The following is a 17,449-nucleotide window of genomic DNA, read 5'->3' on the forward strand; positions in this document are numbered from 1 at the left end:
GGGCAGGCCAGTCAAGTTCCACCACCCCAAACTCACTCATCCAGGTCTTTATGGACCTTGCTTTGTGCACTGGTACGCAGTCATGTTGCAACAGGAAGGGGCCATCCCCAAACTGTTCCCACAAAGTTGGGAGCATGAAATTGTCCAAAATGTCTTGATATGCTGATGCCTTAAGAGTTCCCTTCACTGGAACTAAGGGGCCAAGCCCAACCCCTAAAAAAGAAAAAAAAACCTCACACCATATTCCCCCCTCCACCAAACTCTGAAGGCCACATGAAGTTTGCAGAGTCAATAGCTAAAGACCTCCAGACAGTTGGTGACTTCTGCGCACTGCACTATGCTCTGACCCCGCTCTGTCATTTTACGTGGCCTACCACTTCGTTGCTGAGTTGCTGTTTCCAGTTGCTTCCACTTTGCTATAATACCACTAACAGTTGACCATGGAATACTTCGTAGCAAGGAAATTTCACGGATGGACAGGTGGCAACCTATCATGGTACCACACTTGAATTCACTGAGCTCCTGAGAGCAACCCATTCTTTCACAAATGTTTGTAGAAGCAGTGCAAGCCTAGGTGCTTGATTTTATACACCTGTGGAAATGGAGGTGATTGGAACACCTGAATCCAATGATTTGGAGGGGTGTCCCAATACTTTTGGCAATACAGTGTGTGTGTGTAAAAAAAAAAAAAAAATACAAACACACACTTAAGCAGAAGAAGACACAACAGCTCTGTAGAAAGATAAATTGGGGAAACGCTTGAGCAGCAAGTCAGCTGGATCAGTTTAGTAGTGGAGAGCTACTGCCGTGCAACGGTTTCCTCTCACATCTCAGTGATGCCTCCCCACGGTGCAGCCTTTTTATGGAGCATTCAAGAGGCCCAGGGGGCCCAGTCCAACCCTGGTGCCATAGCTGCTGCCCCAGAATTCCTGTGACTCCTTTCTCTTGCAGCATTCTACTTAGCCACCCTTGCGTGCAGAGGCTAGAGATGTGTCTCCCTACACTATGTGCATGAATAGAAACATACATCCCTACAAGCTTAGAATGGCCAGACACTCCTTAGGTGTACATTCTTGTTCTAGGTCACCAACTTGCCTAGCAGTGAAGAAAGGTTGAGCATGTGGGCAGCACAGTGGGTATATGGTTAGCACTTCCGCCTGGCAGTACTAGGGTCATTGGTTCAAATCCCAACCATGACACCTACCTGGAGTTTGCATGTTCTCCCTGTGCCTGCGTGGGGTTTCCTCCCACACTCCAAAGACATTCTGGTATGTTAATTGGATCCAGTCTGTGTATGTATGAATATAACTTAGGGACCTTAGATTGTACACCCCTTAAAGGGTTAGGGACTGATATGAATGTAATATATATATCTATATCTATCTATCTCACACACAGCGCTGAGTAAATTGACGGAGCTATGCGAGTACCTGTAATAATAATAAATAATGATGGGCCCAACCTTTTTAAAACAAGCCAGCACAGGCGGTGCCATTATTTATATCCCATCAGGTTACTTTAATGTTACAAATGAATATGGATTAATGTTCCACCTGTGCTTAAAGCTTGATTTCTTTTAGGTACTTCAGTTTCCTCCCAAATGTCAGAGACATACTGGTAAAATTAACTGGCTCCTCTCCTATTTGGCCCCAGTATGTGTGTGAATATATACATGTGAGCTAGGGACATTAAGATTGTAAGCTCTTTGACAGCAGAGACAAAATGTGAATGTACAGCCTGTAAAAGTGCTGCATACATTTCCAGTACTATACAAATACCTGTAATTAAAATGAAAAAGTGAAATGTATTCTGTGTCCTCCTGAAGGCATTTCTATTTAGAAGATTACAGAAAGTTTTGAGTAAATATTAAAGAAGCTAAGCAAAAATCCACTTACTACTAATGTCCAAGGGACCTTGGGGATTCTGGTATATGCTCTGGTGATGTATATAATTAAAAGGAACACAGTGAGGACCCAGTAAAACACTGCTACGAACATCACCCAGCCAAAGGCAGGAAAAAGGAAGTACTCGGAACCAGCGATCAGCGCCCAGACCAGCAAACCAAACACCTGAGAACAAAAGAAAAATAACAAAAAAGTACCTATTAGAATGGAATAGGACAGAACATAAGTACAGAAAAAGTAAACACCTGCATTCAGATAAGCAGACTATGAGGACATTAAACTGGATTTTTATTGAGAAAACACTAACGAGTAATAGTGGTGGTAGCCTCCAATGTCCTTGCAGTTGAAGGGTTTGTAAAAAGGCAAACCATTTTTAAAGTTTTGGATAGAGTAGGCAAAGATTAAACTGTCTACCTGCTGGGGAGACTGGCTTCCAAAACAAAGTGATGGATGATCAAAATTTTATGTCAATGTCATGAGCAAGAGGTGAGGGAAATCTTCAAATGGGGACAAAATGTTCTGCTGACAACTGTCCGAGATGGATATGTTTGCACTTGCTGTTGTGTCCCAGGGGGGAAAAAAATAAATAAATAATAAGCTATATGTACACGTATTTATTTATTACAGGTACTCAGAGCTCCATCAATTGTATGCAGCACTTTACATATATTGTACATTACCAGCTGTCCCTGCCCACAAGGAGCTTACACTCTAAGACACACACACACACACACACACACACACACAATTGAACCTACCAGCTTGTCTTTGGCATGTGGGAGGAAACTGGAGTGCCAGAGAAAACCCACGCAGGCACAGGGAGAAAATGCAAACTCCATGCAGGCAGTGCTGTGGTTTGGAATTCAAACAGACCACCCATGTCATGCTAGGCATAAGAGCTAACCACTTAACCACTGTGCTGCCCATACACTTTAGTTTTTTTTGTATAATCTGTTTTTTTTTCACGGTTTTTACAATGCGCTTTACATAGAAAAACGTTAGAATAAAAGGCAAATCCAAGCAAAGGTTGTTTACATTGTCTTGTTTTTTTTATACAGTACTACAAGATGCATTTACAGGTTTTATTAGTTCCATACATTGGGGTAGATTTACTAAAACTGGTGCACACAGAATCTGGTGCAGCTGTGCATAGTAACCAATCAGATTCTAGGTTTTATTGTCAAAGCTTAATCAAACAAGCTGAAGTTAGAACCTGATTGATTACTATGCACAACTGCGCCAGATTCTGTGTGCACTCTTTTTTAAAGGAGAAGTTCCCCAATTTTGTAACATGTTACACCCATAATCAGGGTGTAACATGTTACAATTATACTGGCCTCTGCTCCCCCCCAATCCACCAATGTGACAGCTAAGGTTCTGTGAATGGGAAGACTACAAGTCCCGACAGCCTTTGTGGCTGTCAGCTTGTAGCGCTCAATGAACTTCCATGGCACTGTGAAGGTTCTTCAGTATGGTATATCAGCAGTGTGATAGTTCATTCTGCCTTCAGTTGCACTTTTCTTTGGATGGAAAGGAAGACAGACCACTAATGCTTCCTTTTCTAGATGAACAGCATTACAACTTGAGAAAAACATTTTCAGAGGACTGATCAGAAATGTCAGCCCCCAAATTTCTGTTAATTGTACCATGTTACATATATTTGCTTTACACATGTGGCATCATGGCAGAGTAAAGCGTACCCAAGAATATAAAATATGTTGTCATGTTTACTGACAATCTCTAGGGATTTATATCTTTATTTATATAGCTTCCATCAATATATATGCCAAGACTCTGGAATCACACTTTTGCCTTCATTTTTGTGGTTTCAATTTGTCATGGTTTACATAGGTTTAAATGTCTCTGAAGGCCAGAAATTGTCAACTAAAAAGTAGGATTGCAAGCTCTACAAATTGGTATCTGGTATGAAACATATCTGGTATGGTTTTGGTATCCTCACCTTGTACAGTGCTGCAGTAGATACTGAAGCATAAAACATTCTATTATACCATTATATTCTGTTAGAACACATCAAATTCAATGTAGTCTAGTTGGTTTTTATTTGTAACACTAGAGGGTGCACCAAGATCATTTTAGCAACTGCACAACATAAAAAAATAATAAAAAGAACACAAAGATCTGCAGCTATGATATCCTTCCCAGCTAAATTGAAATGCAAATTTGCAAAACCACTTTTCTACTGTGGGAATGTGTTCAGAGAAAGCCAAAATTTCTGCCCAGGCATCAAAACGGTACGACAACAGCAGTTTAGTTAAACAACTTCTCTTCTCAATGTCACAGATTAAAAAAAAAGGTACTTACATAATCACTTCCAGGGAATACTGCAGGCCTGCTCCAGCAGTAATCAGAAGGGAGAAACACCAGCTGATAATTTTCCACCGTTAGCCATTTGGCTCATTGTCAGAGAACCTGCTCCTTGAATTTAAAGCTCCAGGCTGTTCCCCCAAACACACTCAACGCTTCCCACAGCGACCTCTAATAGTTGCCACAAAACAAAAACACACAACCTAAATGCCCCATAGTTACCTAAATCTGCAGTCACGCAACATTCTGTTCTGGAGTTTTTATTCTTTTCTTCTTTCCCAGGAGGTAGTGTCCTTTGGGTGTCCCCTGTAGAGATTGCAGTAAATATGTCTGTGCAAGGGCATGGGCACATCTGCAGTGCTTGATTACCATACCTGGAAATGTGTCGGATCTTGGCTACAGATTGTCTTACATTTTTGACTCCCTACCAGGCTCAGTTCTCCAGTTTTCTATTGATTGGTGGGGTGACTGCAGTGTCACTCCTGTCAAGCAGAGCAGGGTCCAGGATAGCTGCTTGAGGGAGGAATATGCTCTCTCCACTCTAGTGGCCTAGAGAGCCACAGGAGTTCTATCCTACCCAGTGTAGAGAACATGGAAAACAACCTGCTGCAACTCCTGAGCTGATCGAAGTTTATGACTAAAGCTGGCCATACACATTTACTCAACTCCCCCCATCCATGCTAAACATGAATATCCTCTGCCAGCTATTGTCTTCTGACTACTGGTGTCTATGGCTGTCAGAAACCCCAAACAGTGTTTGTAGCGGATTGGCTGCAGTCACTATTCAGCTGACAATTTTTAGACCACAAATATTTCTTTGTTGAGCTAGGCAGGGTCAGCTGGAACACACACTGTTAGAAATGTGATTGTTAAAATGTTAACCTTTATAGTGCTTTTCTTGATCTGCATTGCTGCATACTGTGGTAATGAAATCTGTGTGGATGCCATGGTCACACCTTTTGGTAAGCAGGATGTGTTTTGGTTAGAAGAGAAAAAGGAGTGCTAAATGGTAGTGGAAAAGCTGGAAATCAATGAAGACCATATTCCTATACAGCATAATGTAATACCCTGTAGGCCTGTCATTATCAAACCTCAGCACTGTTACCCTCACATTTGGCAGCAGTGATGTCCACCAGTTAACTATTGCTTCCATTCGGCACAGCACATGCATCACGTGCCGCTTTTAGTGCCTCTCCTTTCCCTTTATTAACCTTCCTGCCCTAAACTTAGGCTCTTCAGTACACATCCAAGTAGAGAAGTAGGCATATTCTGTCTCTCCAATCTAAGCATTGAAAGAGTGATCTCTATAACTTACAGTTGTGATGAGATAGCGATAACTCCAATCTTAGTTGAATAACACAGGCAGTGACTCGATCAGATGACACCTTGTAGATCTTGTGAAGTTTATTCCATAAACAGAGAATCTTACAATGAACATCGGACAGGTCAAAAGATCATAATGTGATCTGCTTCATGACATGAGGTTTGAAGCTGAAATGCATTACTGGGAAAAGGGGTCGGCTATCTATACAGCAAGAACTAAACCAAAAGGAAAGGGAGGAGCAGAGAAAATACAAAGAACACTTAAAGGCATATAACAGTCATGTGAAACATGACAAGGCAGTCTGTTAGAGATTGGACAGAGTAGGAAAGGGTTAAACTGTTAGCTTTTTTGCCATCTGTGTCTCATTAGGAAGATTTCACTTCCTGTCCTGTGAACTCAAGAGAAAGCGAGAGAATATTTTTCCAGTGTGAGGGAAATTCCCTTGAAGTATTTCTTCACATTTGCAGTTATTTGTGAAAACTAGTGGCAAGGGGGCAAGTGACAGGCATTAAAAGCCAAGTTCACCTTTGGAACATCTTACATGTTCCACCCATATTTAGGATGTAACATGTTCCAGCTGCTGCCTCCACCCCAGATTCCCCCTTCTCTGTGACAGCAGGAAGATCATCTTCTCTCACTTGCTGTCACAATTTAAAAACAGCACAACCATGAGGGGCTCCGCCCACACATCCGCATCATCCATTTACAGAGTTCTGTGAATTCATGAACTACAACTATCCTCATTTGCTGCAGCAGATGGATTGTAGATCTCAATGAACTACAAGGACATCGATGAGCACTCTTAGTTCATGGATTCTTCCTGCTCTTCAATAACTGCCTGCTCGTATAGAAGGTATGGGCAGACCACTATCCTCAGAGTCTGCTGGGGTCTGGCACTACACTCGCCATCTGCTGATCACGGATGTAATGCTTTACAGGCTCCAGGAAAATAAATAAATAAAAATGCACATTTTATTAACCTGCTAAAAGATGTGCATCTATCTTTTTGAAAAAGAAAAAAAAAAAAAAAAAAAATTAGGAAGGAGGGGATGCAGACGACACTTCCTGAACCCCCCCTTTTTGACAGCTGAATGGATTGTTTGAATGGAAATACTAAGCTACAATGGCTCACAGTTCACTTTCATGTGTTGCATTTGGTGGCAGTACAGTGGGGATAATTTTTGCCATGCAGCTTGTGTTCACAGCTGTCTGGCTGCCTTTGCAGCAAAAGGAGTGGGGGAGGGAAGGGGAAGTAGTAAAACAAAGCTCAACTGTCCAATAGCTGGCAAACTCATGCAGACTCCACCTCCGCAACATCTCCAAAATATGTACGTTACTAACCCCAGACACTACTAAACAACTCGCTCACTCCATTATTTCACGCCTGGACTACTGCAACTCCCTTCTCACCGGCCTACCTCATTACAGACTATCCCCGCTTCAGTCGATCCGGAACTCAGCGGCCAGACTCATCCACCTTACCAACCGCTCCTCTTCTGCCACCCCCTCTGTCATTCCCTTCACTGGCTCCCGATTGCCCAACGCATTAAATTCAAACTACTAACACAGACATACAAAGCCATTCACAACGCTGCCCCAAACTACCTCACCGACCTGATACCCAAATACCACCCAACCCGTAATCTTCTCCTCACAAGACCTCCTACTTTCTAGCTCCCTGGTCTCCACCTCCCACGCCCGCAGGACTTCTCCAGGACTTCCCCCATCCTCTGGAACTCACTACCCCAATCCATCAGACTGTCACCTACCCTCCTCACCTTTAGGCGCACCCCGAAAACCCATCTCTTCAGGGAAGCCTACCCCACCATCACCTAACAGCTGATCTCCTCCACTCCTCCTACCACTCCATCCCCCACAGCCAATTCCTCCTGTACCACTTTCCCCTCCCTCCTAGATTGTAAGCTCGAAAGAGCAGGGCCCTCGAACCCCTCATGTATTGTTTTGTTACTGTATTGTCTCATGTTCTGTCCCCCACTATAATGTACAGTGCTAAGCAAACCTTTCTGGCGCTATATAAATACTGTATAATAATAATAATAACTGCTTATTTTCACCGCCTTTCAACCTGAAAAAAAAAAAAAAAAAAGGCTTGGCAATATACTTAAGCTGGGGCTTGCTTACTACTATGGCAGTAAGTGGCATCAACCGTGCTGGCAAATCACTGGGTGTCAAGGTTGCCAACAGTCAATTAGGTCAGCATTATATACACAACAATTTGGCTGTAAGTGTAAACCTAGAAAGATATACACTAGGAGTACCAGAAGAAGTGGAATAAACTTTAAATTTGATACTTCATGAATAGGGCACATCAGCATTATCAAAACAATGTTACTATTTTGAATTAAAAAATGACCAATTTCTTGCTATAAAAACCTCTTATGTTCCCTTTAGTGACCTTCTATCCAAGACAAAAGATCAAAATGAACTTGCTTAGAATCTACAAACAGTGGTTGTCAACACATGAGCTAAAGGGGACCTCAAATGCAGCTCCTGACATCATCAGGGACCACATAGTGTTCAATATACAGTATCTCACAGAAGTGAGTACACCCCTCACATTTTTGTAAATATTATATTATAGCTTTTCATATGACAACACTAAAGAAATTACACTTTTCTACAATGTAAATTAGTGAGTGTACAGCTTATATAACAGTGTAAATTTGCTGTCCCCTCAAAATAACTCAACACACAGCCATTAATGTCTAAACCGCTGGCAACAAAAGTGAGTACACCCATAAGTGAAAATGTCCAAATTGGGACCAAAGTGTCAATATTTTGTGTGTTTACCAGCACTGCCTTAACCCTTTTGGACATGGAGTTCACCAGAGCTTCACAGGTTGCCACTAAAAAAAAAAAAAAAAAAAAAACTCTTCCACTCCTCCATGACATTTCAGAGCTGGTGGATGTTAGAGACCTTGCGCTCCTCCACCTTCCGTTTGAAGATGCCCCACAGATGCTCAATAGGGTTTATGTCTGGAAACATGCTTGGCCAGTCCATCACCTTTACCCTCAACTTCTTTAGCAAGTCAGTGGTCGTCTTGGAGGTGTGTTTGGGGGTCATTATGTTGGAATACTGCCCTGCTTCAGTATGTCACAATACATGTTGCATTCATGGTTCCCTCAATGAACTGTAGCTCCCCAGTGCCAGCAGCACTCATGCAGCCCCAGACCATGACACTTCCACCACCATGCTTGACTGTAGGCAAGACACTTGTCTTTGTACCCCTCACCTGGTTGTTGCGACACATGCTTGACACCATCTAATCCATGTCCTTAGTCTGCTTGTCTTCAGCAAACTGTTTGCGGGCTTTCTTGTGCATATTTAGAAGAGGCTTCCTTCTGGGACGACAGCCATGTAGACCAATTTGATGCAGTGTGCGATGTATGGTCTGAGCACCGACAGGTTGACCCCCCCACCCCTTCAACCTTTGCAGCAATGCTGGCAGCACTCATACGTCTATTTCCCAAAGACAACCTCTGGATATGACGTGGAGCACATGCACTCAACTTCTTTGGTCGACCATGAAGAGGCCTGTTCTGAGTGGAACCTGTCCTGTTAAACTGCTGTATGGTCTTGACCACCGTACTTCAGCTCAAGTTTCAGGGTCTTGGCAATCTTCTTATAGCCTAGGCCATCTTTATGTAGAGCAACAATTCTTTTTTTCAGCTCCTCAGAGTGTTCTTTGCCATGAGGTGCCATGTTGAACCTCCAGTGACCAGTATGAGAGAGTGAGCGATAACACCAAATTTAACACACCTGTTCTCCATTCACACCTGGGACCTTGTAACACTAATGAGTCACGTGACACCTGGGAGGGAAAATGACCACATTTTCACTTAGGGGTGTACTCACTTCTGTTGCCAGTGGTTTGAACATTAATGGCTGTGTGTTGAGTTATTTTGAGGGAACAGCAAATTATACAAGTTATACAAGCTCTACACTCACTACTTTACATTGTAGCAAAGTGCAATTTCTTGTCACTTGAAAAAAATATAATAAAATATTTACAAAAAATGTGAGGGGTGGACTCACTTCTGTGAGATACTGTATGTAATTGCTTGAGGAGTGTCAGAAGCTGCAGACCTAATAAAGGAAATGATGGTCAAAGTGTGGACATGCAAGTTTTTTTGGCTGGGAATATGCTGCAGAAGTCATTATGAAACTCGGAACATGTTACATGAGGCTAGTAGAGATCAATGCTATTACCCTAATCAATTTTCCCACTACAAGATGCTGAGGTCCGAGGTCCATTTTATACTAAAGTGCCACATGGGCACAAGTGCTACAGGTTGGGCATAAGGCGAGTACGAATTGCAGTGAACCAGACGCTGTCAGTTGCATGCTGTAGAGTAGGAATCAGAAAAGGTGAATATCGTGCAACACTGCCATGCAGAAAACATTGTAGAGAGACAGAGGTGGATAGGTTCTAGAGAGTAGAAACAAAGTTGGAGTGATTAACCACTTGCCGACCGCGCATAGCCGAATGACGGCTTCACCGCGGCCGGCCAGTTCTGAGTGGACGTCATATGACGTCCTCCCAGAACGCGCTCTCCTGCGCGCCCCAGGGGGCGCGCACCCGGCGATCTCCGTGATCGCTGTGTCCTACGGACACAGCTGATCACGAGATGTGGTGAAAGGCCGATCCCACCGGCCTTTTGCCACGTGATCAGCGGTGTCCAATGACACGCTGATCACAGGAAAATGCAAGTGCCGGTTCTCGGCTGCACTTTCCTCACGCTGTCAGATCGTGAGGAAAGTACTGCCGAGAACCGGCAGTTGTCAGAGCGGGGATCGGCACCGATCATCAGGGCACTGATGATCAGTGCCCTGATGATCGGTGCCCAGCAGTGACCCCCGCAAGTTCCGATCAGCTGTGCGCCCACTAGCCCCGCCCACCCATTCCCAGCAGTGCCCCCACCTGTGCCCAGCAGTGCCCCCACCTGTGCCACTCTACAGTGCCCCCACCTGTGCCCAGCAGTGCCACATACATGTGCCCAGCAGTGCCACCCACCTGTGCCCACCCACCTGTGCCCACCAGTGCCACCCACCTGTGCCCACCAGTGCCACCCACCTGTGCCCACCCACCAGTGCTGTCCACCAGTGCCACCCACCAGTGCCACCCACCAGTGCTGCCAGTCAGTGCCACCAGTCAGTGCCCAGGGGTTGTGCCAGTCAGTGCCGCCAGTCAGTGCCCAGAAGTGATGCCAGTCAGTGCCGTCTATCAGTACCCATCATCAGTGTCACCTATCAGTGCCGCCTATCAGTGCTGCATATCAGTGCCGCCTATCCGTGACCCCTAATTAGTGCTGTCTATCAGTGCCGCCTATCCGTGCCACCTCATTAGTACTGCCTATCAGTGCCCTTTAGCGCTGCCTATCAGTGCCCATCAGTGCCGCCTATCAGTGCCCATCAGTGCCGCCTATCAGTGCCCATCAGTGCCGCCTCATCAACGCAAATCAGTGAAGGAGAAAAAATACCTGTTTGAAAAATTTTATAAAAGAAACAAATAAACTTTTTTTTTTTTTTTAAATTTTTTGCACATTTTTTAATTTATAGCGCAAAAAGTAAAGTGCCCAGTGGCGATTAAATACCACCAAAAGAAAGCTCTATTTGTGAGAAAAAAATGATCAAAATTTCATATGGGTACAATGTTGCATGACCGCGCAATTGTCAAAGTGCGGCAGCGCTGAAAGCTGAAAATTGGCCTGGTAAGGAAGGGGGTATAAGTGCCTGGTAGGCAAGTGGTTAATAACAGTGAAAATGGAGCATAATCGTATGGGTAGCAAAATGGGCACACAAAAGGTCATAGCAGTGTAAAAGCAGCACAAAAGTGTATGTATGGGGGAAAAAAAAAAAAAAAAAAAAAACACAGGCTGCTCAACTCATATCTTAGAGTAGTGTAAAGAGACTGAATATCAACTCAATACTTTCGTAGAAGAAAAAAAAATAGCAAAAACAAAAATATACACTATATATATATATATATATATATATATATATATATATATATATATATATATATATATATATATATATATATACACACACACACACACACACACATATACACACACACACACACACACACATATATATATACACACACACACACACACACATATACACACACACACACACACACACACACATATACACACATACATATACACACACACACACACACACACGGTGTGTTATTCACAGTGTGATATTGATAGTTAATCATACAACCAATTTATTTGTCCTGGGACATTAAGGCACAACACACGACCAACGAGTTTCTAACATTAATTTTAATACACATTATCTAATATATATTGCATACAAAGAGGATACAATTATAAGCGGATTTGTAATGAATCCATATTAATGCATTTCATACATAATTGGATATTCTATTAACCGTATACAATCCAGATGTCAATACATAATTACATTAAAATTGCATCCAAAAACTCAACACGTTTCGTGTCTCTTTGTTCACTTCTTCAGAAGTATGCATGCAGAATGTAAACCAGCTAAAAATACATATGACAGCGTTTCCAAATGGTGATCGCCAGGGGAGTCTCACGTGGGAGCCGTGGAAGTGCGACTCTGCAAGAACCCAAGGGGACAAGGTATAAGCAAATTCTAAGTGGGGGGCAATCATGAAAGCACACAAAAGTAATTACATAAAGCAAGAGCTGTACGTCAAAGTGTTGCCTCTCAGTATCCTCATGGAGCCATGTAGTTTTAATGTAATTGCCGTATGTATTGACATATGGATTGTATACGGTTAATAGTACATCCAATTATGTATGAATTGCATTATTATGGATTTATTACAAACCAGCTTGTTACCATTTTAACCTCTTTTTGTTTGCAATGAGAAGATTATTCATTTATTAAAACGAACGTTGGAAACTAGTTATTTGTTGGTCGTGTGTTGTGCCTCATTTAAAGCAGGACAAATAAATTGGTTGTATGGATATATTAAGGGATGGAGGCACAGCACTGGGTGCATCAGGTTACATTCTATTTTTGTTAATTGATCGTTATTACAAAATTACTCTTCCTTTTCAATCTGCAGCACTGTAAATTTCTGTAAAATGCAATATGGAAATCTGGAGGGGTTCTGTATACAGTGTACAGAATGCCTCCCAGAAATGTAATTTTCTTGCTCGTGCAATTGGCTTACTGATTTTTCCAGACGTTTGTACTAAGCCAGATATTTTTGCAGCCCCTGCAACAAACAAATCACATCTAAATGGGATGCAGACCATGCCACTTTCCTGTCAGAGCTAGATCTAGCCTGTCCAATGTGGGGGTGCAGTAAAAAATGTCAGGGGGGCAGAGGATGGGAAATCAGCAGGGCAGAGGACAGGGGTCACTACTGTAAAGGCAGAGGACAGGAGCACAGCTCCTCCCATCGCTGCACTGCCCACAGCCTGGGCACAGGCCGCAGAGCGCATCCTCCCCACACAATGCATAACCGAGATCAGTATAGTGTCAAGGCTAGGACAGTAGAATGTCAAACTAGGGTGGTAAAGTATCAGATTAGGGTGGTATTGTGTCAATTTAGGGCAGCATAATAGCAGGTTAGGGTTGGCTTTGGGGGCACAACTAAAATCTGGTGGGCATAGCCCACCCCAGCACCCCCCTAGATCCAGCCATGTTTCCTGTAAGTGCAGCAGCTGACTGATAATTATGAAATCATTCCCATGCACTTTTTTTGGACACAGAAACAAACAGCTATTTCTTCAGAAGAAGAAAAGGTTGGAAGCTGCAACAAAAAAAAAAGTTTGTTAAAATCCCTGCAATGTACACAGATCACCTAGAGGGGAATGCTTTTTTCTCAAAAAAAAAAAAAAAAAAAAAAAAGAAATGTTACCTCCAGACCAGAGACCTTTGAGTTACAGAGTCTTATAAAGGGGTTGCATGCAAGGTGTATACAAGAATAGGGCTGATATCGGAGAATGGTCTAAAAGACCTAATTGCCGCTGCCATGAGTAACCAGTGGAGGGTTTGATGCTAAAGCTGCCAGCTGGTGAGTGTACGGTGTGACTTGGCAGGGATGACGGTGCACTCTGATAGGAAGGGGGTTGCCAGGTGCCCCATATCCGGGACTGGAACTGCTGCACGGAGCCCCTATGTATCTAGCTTGTATGTTAGGGAGAAGGATTACGAGAGAGGATCCTCGAAGTAGAGAGCCTCAGCAACCTTATGTTTCATGCAAATCAAAAAAGTCTCAAGTATGTCATTGGAAGTGAGGTGGCATCAAAGCTAGGCTGAAGAGCAGAATACAGGCTTCGCGGTATCCCCTCAAAAGTGCTGCACCCATGACATGTGCTCACTTCCAAGTTGGAGTGCTGCCTTAGTGCAGTTTTCTCATGATCACAGCCTCCACCTGCTAGTTGGTCCTTAGAGACAAAAGTTTCTGGAGTTCCCCTTTATGGCACCTTAAGCCCCACCCACAAGTAGAGGGAGGCAGAATGGGCACAGCAGTGAGAGGAGAGCAGAGCTAAGACAATGAGCAGACACATACTGTAGTTGTCAACAGCAAATTCCTATGATAGCCACTCACTCTGATGATGCCTGCACCTGGAAGACCGTTAACAAGTCATAATATAATTATATACAATAAAACTATCGGCTTACCCAGGGGAACGCTATGGGAATATACTATCATTTTACCACTGTTCTCTTTCTTGCAAGTAGAATTATTAACTGAAATAAAAAAAACCTAATTACTGGAAAATCACTAATTTACATTAGTACTTACAATCACAGCCTTATCGCATGTTCCCAAACCCAATTATAAGGTTATTGTCAATTATTTGGAATGCAATTTATGTGTATTTAAAATCAATGATGCGGTTTACTATATTATTTGAAGTCAATAGAACTGGAAGGGTGATTACACTCACATAACATATTGTCCTACTGTTTCATTTTAAAGTGGTGGTTATATTAAAGTAGACTGCCATGGCAAGGAATGGTGAATAATCTTGGCTCATTATCCATTTCAGAGAACCCTAAAATGCAGAGGAGAGTAATAATACTAATGTAATACTCTATGCTATGTGCAAGCCTGCGCCATTAGAAAATTGTGGGGCTCCATACAGCTGCCTGACAGGGCCCCGACCCCCCCCCCCCTCTACCCTACACAGAGAAGGGCCTTTAAATGCCTTATTGTGCTTGCACAGTACTCCCACCAGCCACAGATACCAGCAATTACCGGTACATAAAAGTTCCCCGGGCCCGATCAGTTCTGCAGCAGAGGCCTGAGGACAGAAAGGGGGCTTTACTTATTTTTAAGGATCAGGCAGAGCAATCTGTTGTGCTGTTGCTCCAACAAATGCTCAGCGATCACCGGGTGCCGGCGAGTAATCACTGGCCAGGATCCAGTGATTGACAGCCAAGGCAACAAATGGCGGCGCAGGTAGGGCACACACCCCCTACCCAGAAATGCAAAATCATGTATACACACACATACACGTGAGTTTGCGTACCCGTGCCACCCTGTATTTTTGCTATAGGGCAGCGCAGAAACAGTTAAATCAGCACAGTCACCCTTACTTAACGGTGTTGAAGCAGCAAATTTTGATTTATTTATACACCTTAAGTGATTTCACTCCACCCTTTAAAAATACCTTAAAAACTTATGACATAAAAACACAAACATGAATAAAAAAAAAATAAAAAAGTTTCAAAAAGGTTCAAACACATAGCTCCAAAATAAAGTCCATCAATCTTGTAGTGTCTGACTGAGGAAGCCTGTGGATTGGGTGTATAGGGGTGGACGTCCTACTGCGGCCACATTGAGGTCAGCAGACTCTGGTGAGAGGGAACCTGCCTAGAATATGTAAAATGCTGTACATGGCAATGTGTGTGCACTTTGTGAGTGTTTTCGTTAAAGTTATTAAATGGTTTTAAATGTTGGTTTAAAATGTACAGAGAGCACTATTGGTCTCAATTTGTTTTGCATGAGTGAATGCATTTGGGAGGAGAGTGGAGAAGATGAAAAATAATCAAGAAATCATCTGGTACATAGCCCATGAGGGGGCAAAAGCACATTTGACCTTGACTTTGACTAAGATTGGGGTCAAATACTCAGGCGAGCATATACTGTTCATGGGAAGCGATTGCATGCAGAGCACAGATTATCTTTATAGTAGAAAAAGTAGAATATGGGGGGGGGGGGGTGCTGGCCTGAATGATATGTGCATCAGTGTTGGAGGCACTACAAGATTTACGGACTTTAATTTTGGAGCTAAAAATTGTTTTGAACAGTTGTGCTAGATCATAACTAATAAAAAGGTATTTATTGCGTAATGTAAGCTGCACTATATATTACATACTCCTGATCAGGGGCTTTACGAAAAAAAAAAAAAAAAAAAAAAGCAGCAGGCCTGTGTGAAAAATTCTAAAGTTGGCCCTCTTGCCTGTGAACAAGAAAATTTGGCATGAGTAACGGCAAAACGTGGGCACATTTCTCATTGCACTGAATATTGGGCATAGGTTAAAGAGGTGTGACTACATAGAGTCTACATCAACTTGGGACAAAGTACATATAGTAAGCTGCACTTCTGCTTTTGAAGGAGATGGCCAATTTGGTTGTTGGCAGGAGGGGGCCAGGAGAGAAGAGGGGCAGGTTTGTCTCCCAACTAGGGTTTGAAAGCACTTGGCAATATGGAAAAAATCATACAAGTACTTTGTTATATAGGAGGACAGAACTGTAACTATAAGAATAGATGCCCAGTATTCAGTGCTATGGATCCATGTTCACATTGCCACACGTCATTGCGTCTTTTTTGTCCCCCTTTTTGAAAGGCTACTTCAAACCTCCGGTAAAAAAAGTAGTCCAGATCCCTCTGTAAGGGAAGAGTCCAACCACTTAGAGAAATGAAGTAACAGGCTCTCATTGAATAAAAACCTGTTTGTAAAGTTCATCTATTAGTTTTGTACCAGAACCCTTGTGTATGATATTACCATCTATTCTATAAGTGGCTTAGTTTGCTTGTGTTCTAACATTGTTCTAGTGAGCATCCGCTTTGCACGGAGAAATTGGGGGTAATTTACTAAAAAGGCAAATAGACTTAACTTTACAAGGGAATTTTCTCCAAAGCTTATTGAATTAGATGAAATTCTGCTGACTACCATCATCCAATCAAAAAACCCTTTCTCCCCTTACACGGGATTGGATATTCTTTGCACATTGAAATTTCACATATTCACTTATCTCTGGGAAATATTCCCTTGTAAAGTGAACAGCCTCCTTGCATTCAATAAATTAACCCCATTGTCTCAACTCTGTCTAACCTCACTGATTGCCAGTCACCCGGTTTCTGCGATTTCCAACCTGTGTAGATGTCTCTCTTAAGGCTCCAGTCAAGCAATGTGTACAAGGTGGTATCAAAACGTTTCTAGCCTAGTTTTTTAACACGCCAACAGATGGCAGCACAAGGCTTTTTAAAATCACATGGAACACCGACCTTCATAAGACAGTGTGTCAAAAGACATTGTCCTCTGTACATCGGGAGCTCTGCAACTGGTGCTATTCTGACCACGTGCCTTACCACATTTGCCATTTCTTCATGGACAGCAAGTTAGAACAAAGAGCAAATGTGAAATTCTGCGCGAAACTAGGCAAATCTGCCACAGAGACATTTGACCTAATTCGGCAAGCTTACAGGGATGCTGCAATGAGTCGTTCGAGGTGTTCTGAAGGGGACGCATGCTTCAAGAGCGGAAAAACATCACTGGATTAACTTCAATGAGCTAAAAAACACCCAAAAATTGCCCTCTTCCTGAAGATGAAGATACAGTTCCAAGGTCACCTTTTGACAACATTGTAGAGAATCAGTGCTTTGCACACTTTCACGTTTGCTG

General features: G+C 42.8%; 1 protein-coding gene across 1 annotated transcript in view; it reads right to left on the reverse strand.

The window, feature by feature from the left end:
* CMTM8 (CKLF like MARVEL transmembrane domain containing 8) overlaps positions 1–17,449 on the reverse strand; it is an 80,941-nt gene that overhangs the window by 18,280 nt on the left and 45,212 nt on the right. Inside the window, exon 2 of the mRNA XM_089691342.1 lies at positions 1,896–2,069. Coding sequence (XP_089547468.1) covers positions 1,896–2,069 — 174 coding nt within the window. The remainder of the gene's footprint in view (positions 1–1,895; positions 2,070–17,449) is intronic.

The sequence above is a fragment of the Staurois parvus genome, unplaced genomic scaffold, assembly GCF_062004578.1.
Source record: "Staurois parvus isolate SC_StPar_1 unplaced genomic scaffold, SC_StPar_1.0 ptg000021l, whole genome shotgun sequence".
NCBI classification, from domain to species: Eukaryota; Metazoa; Chordata; class Amphibia; order Anura; family Ranidae; genus Staurois; species Staurois parvus.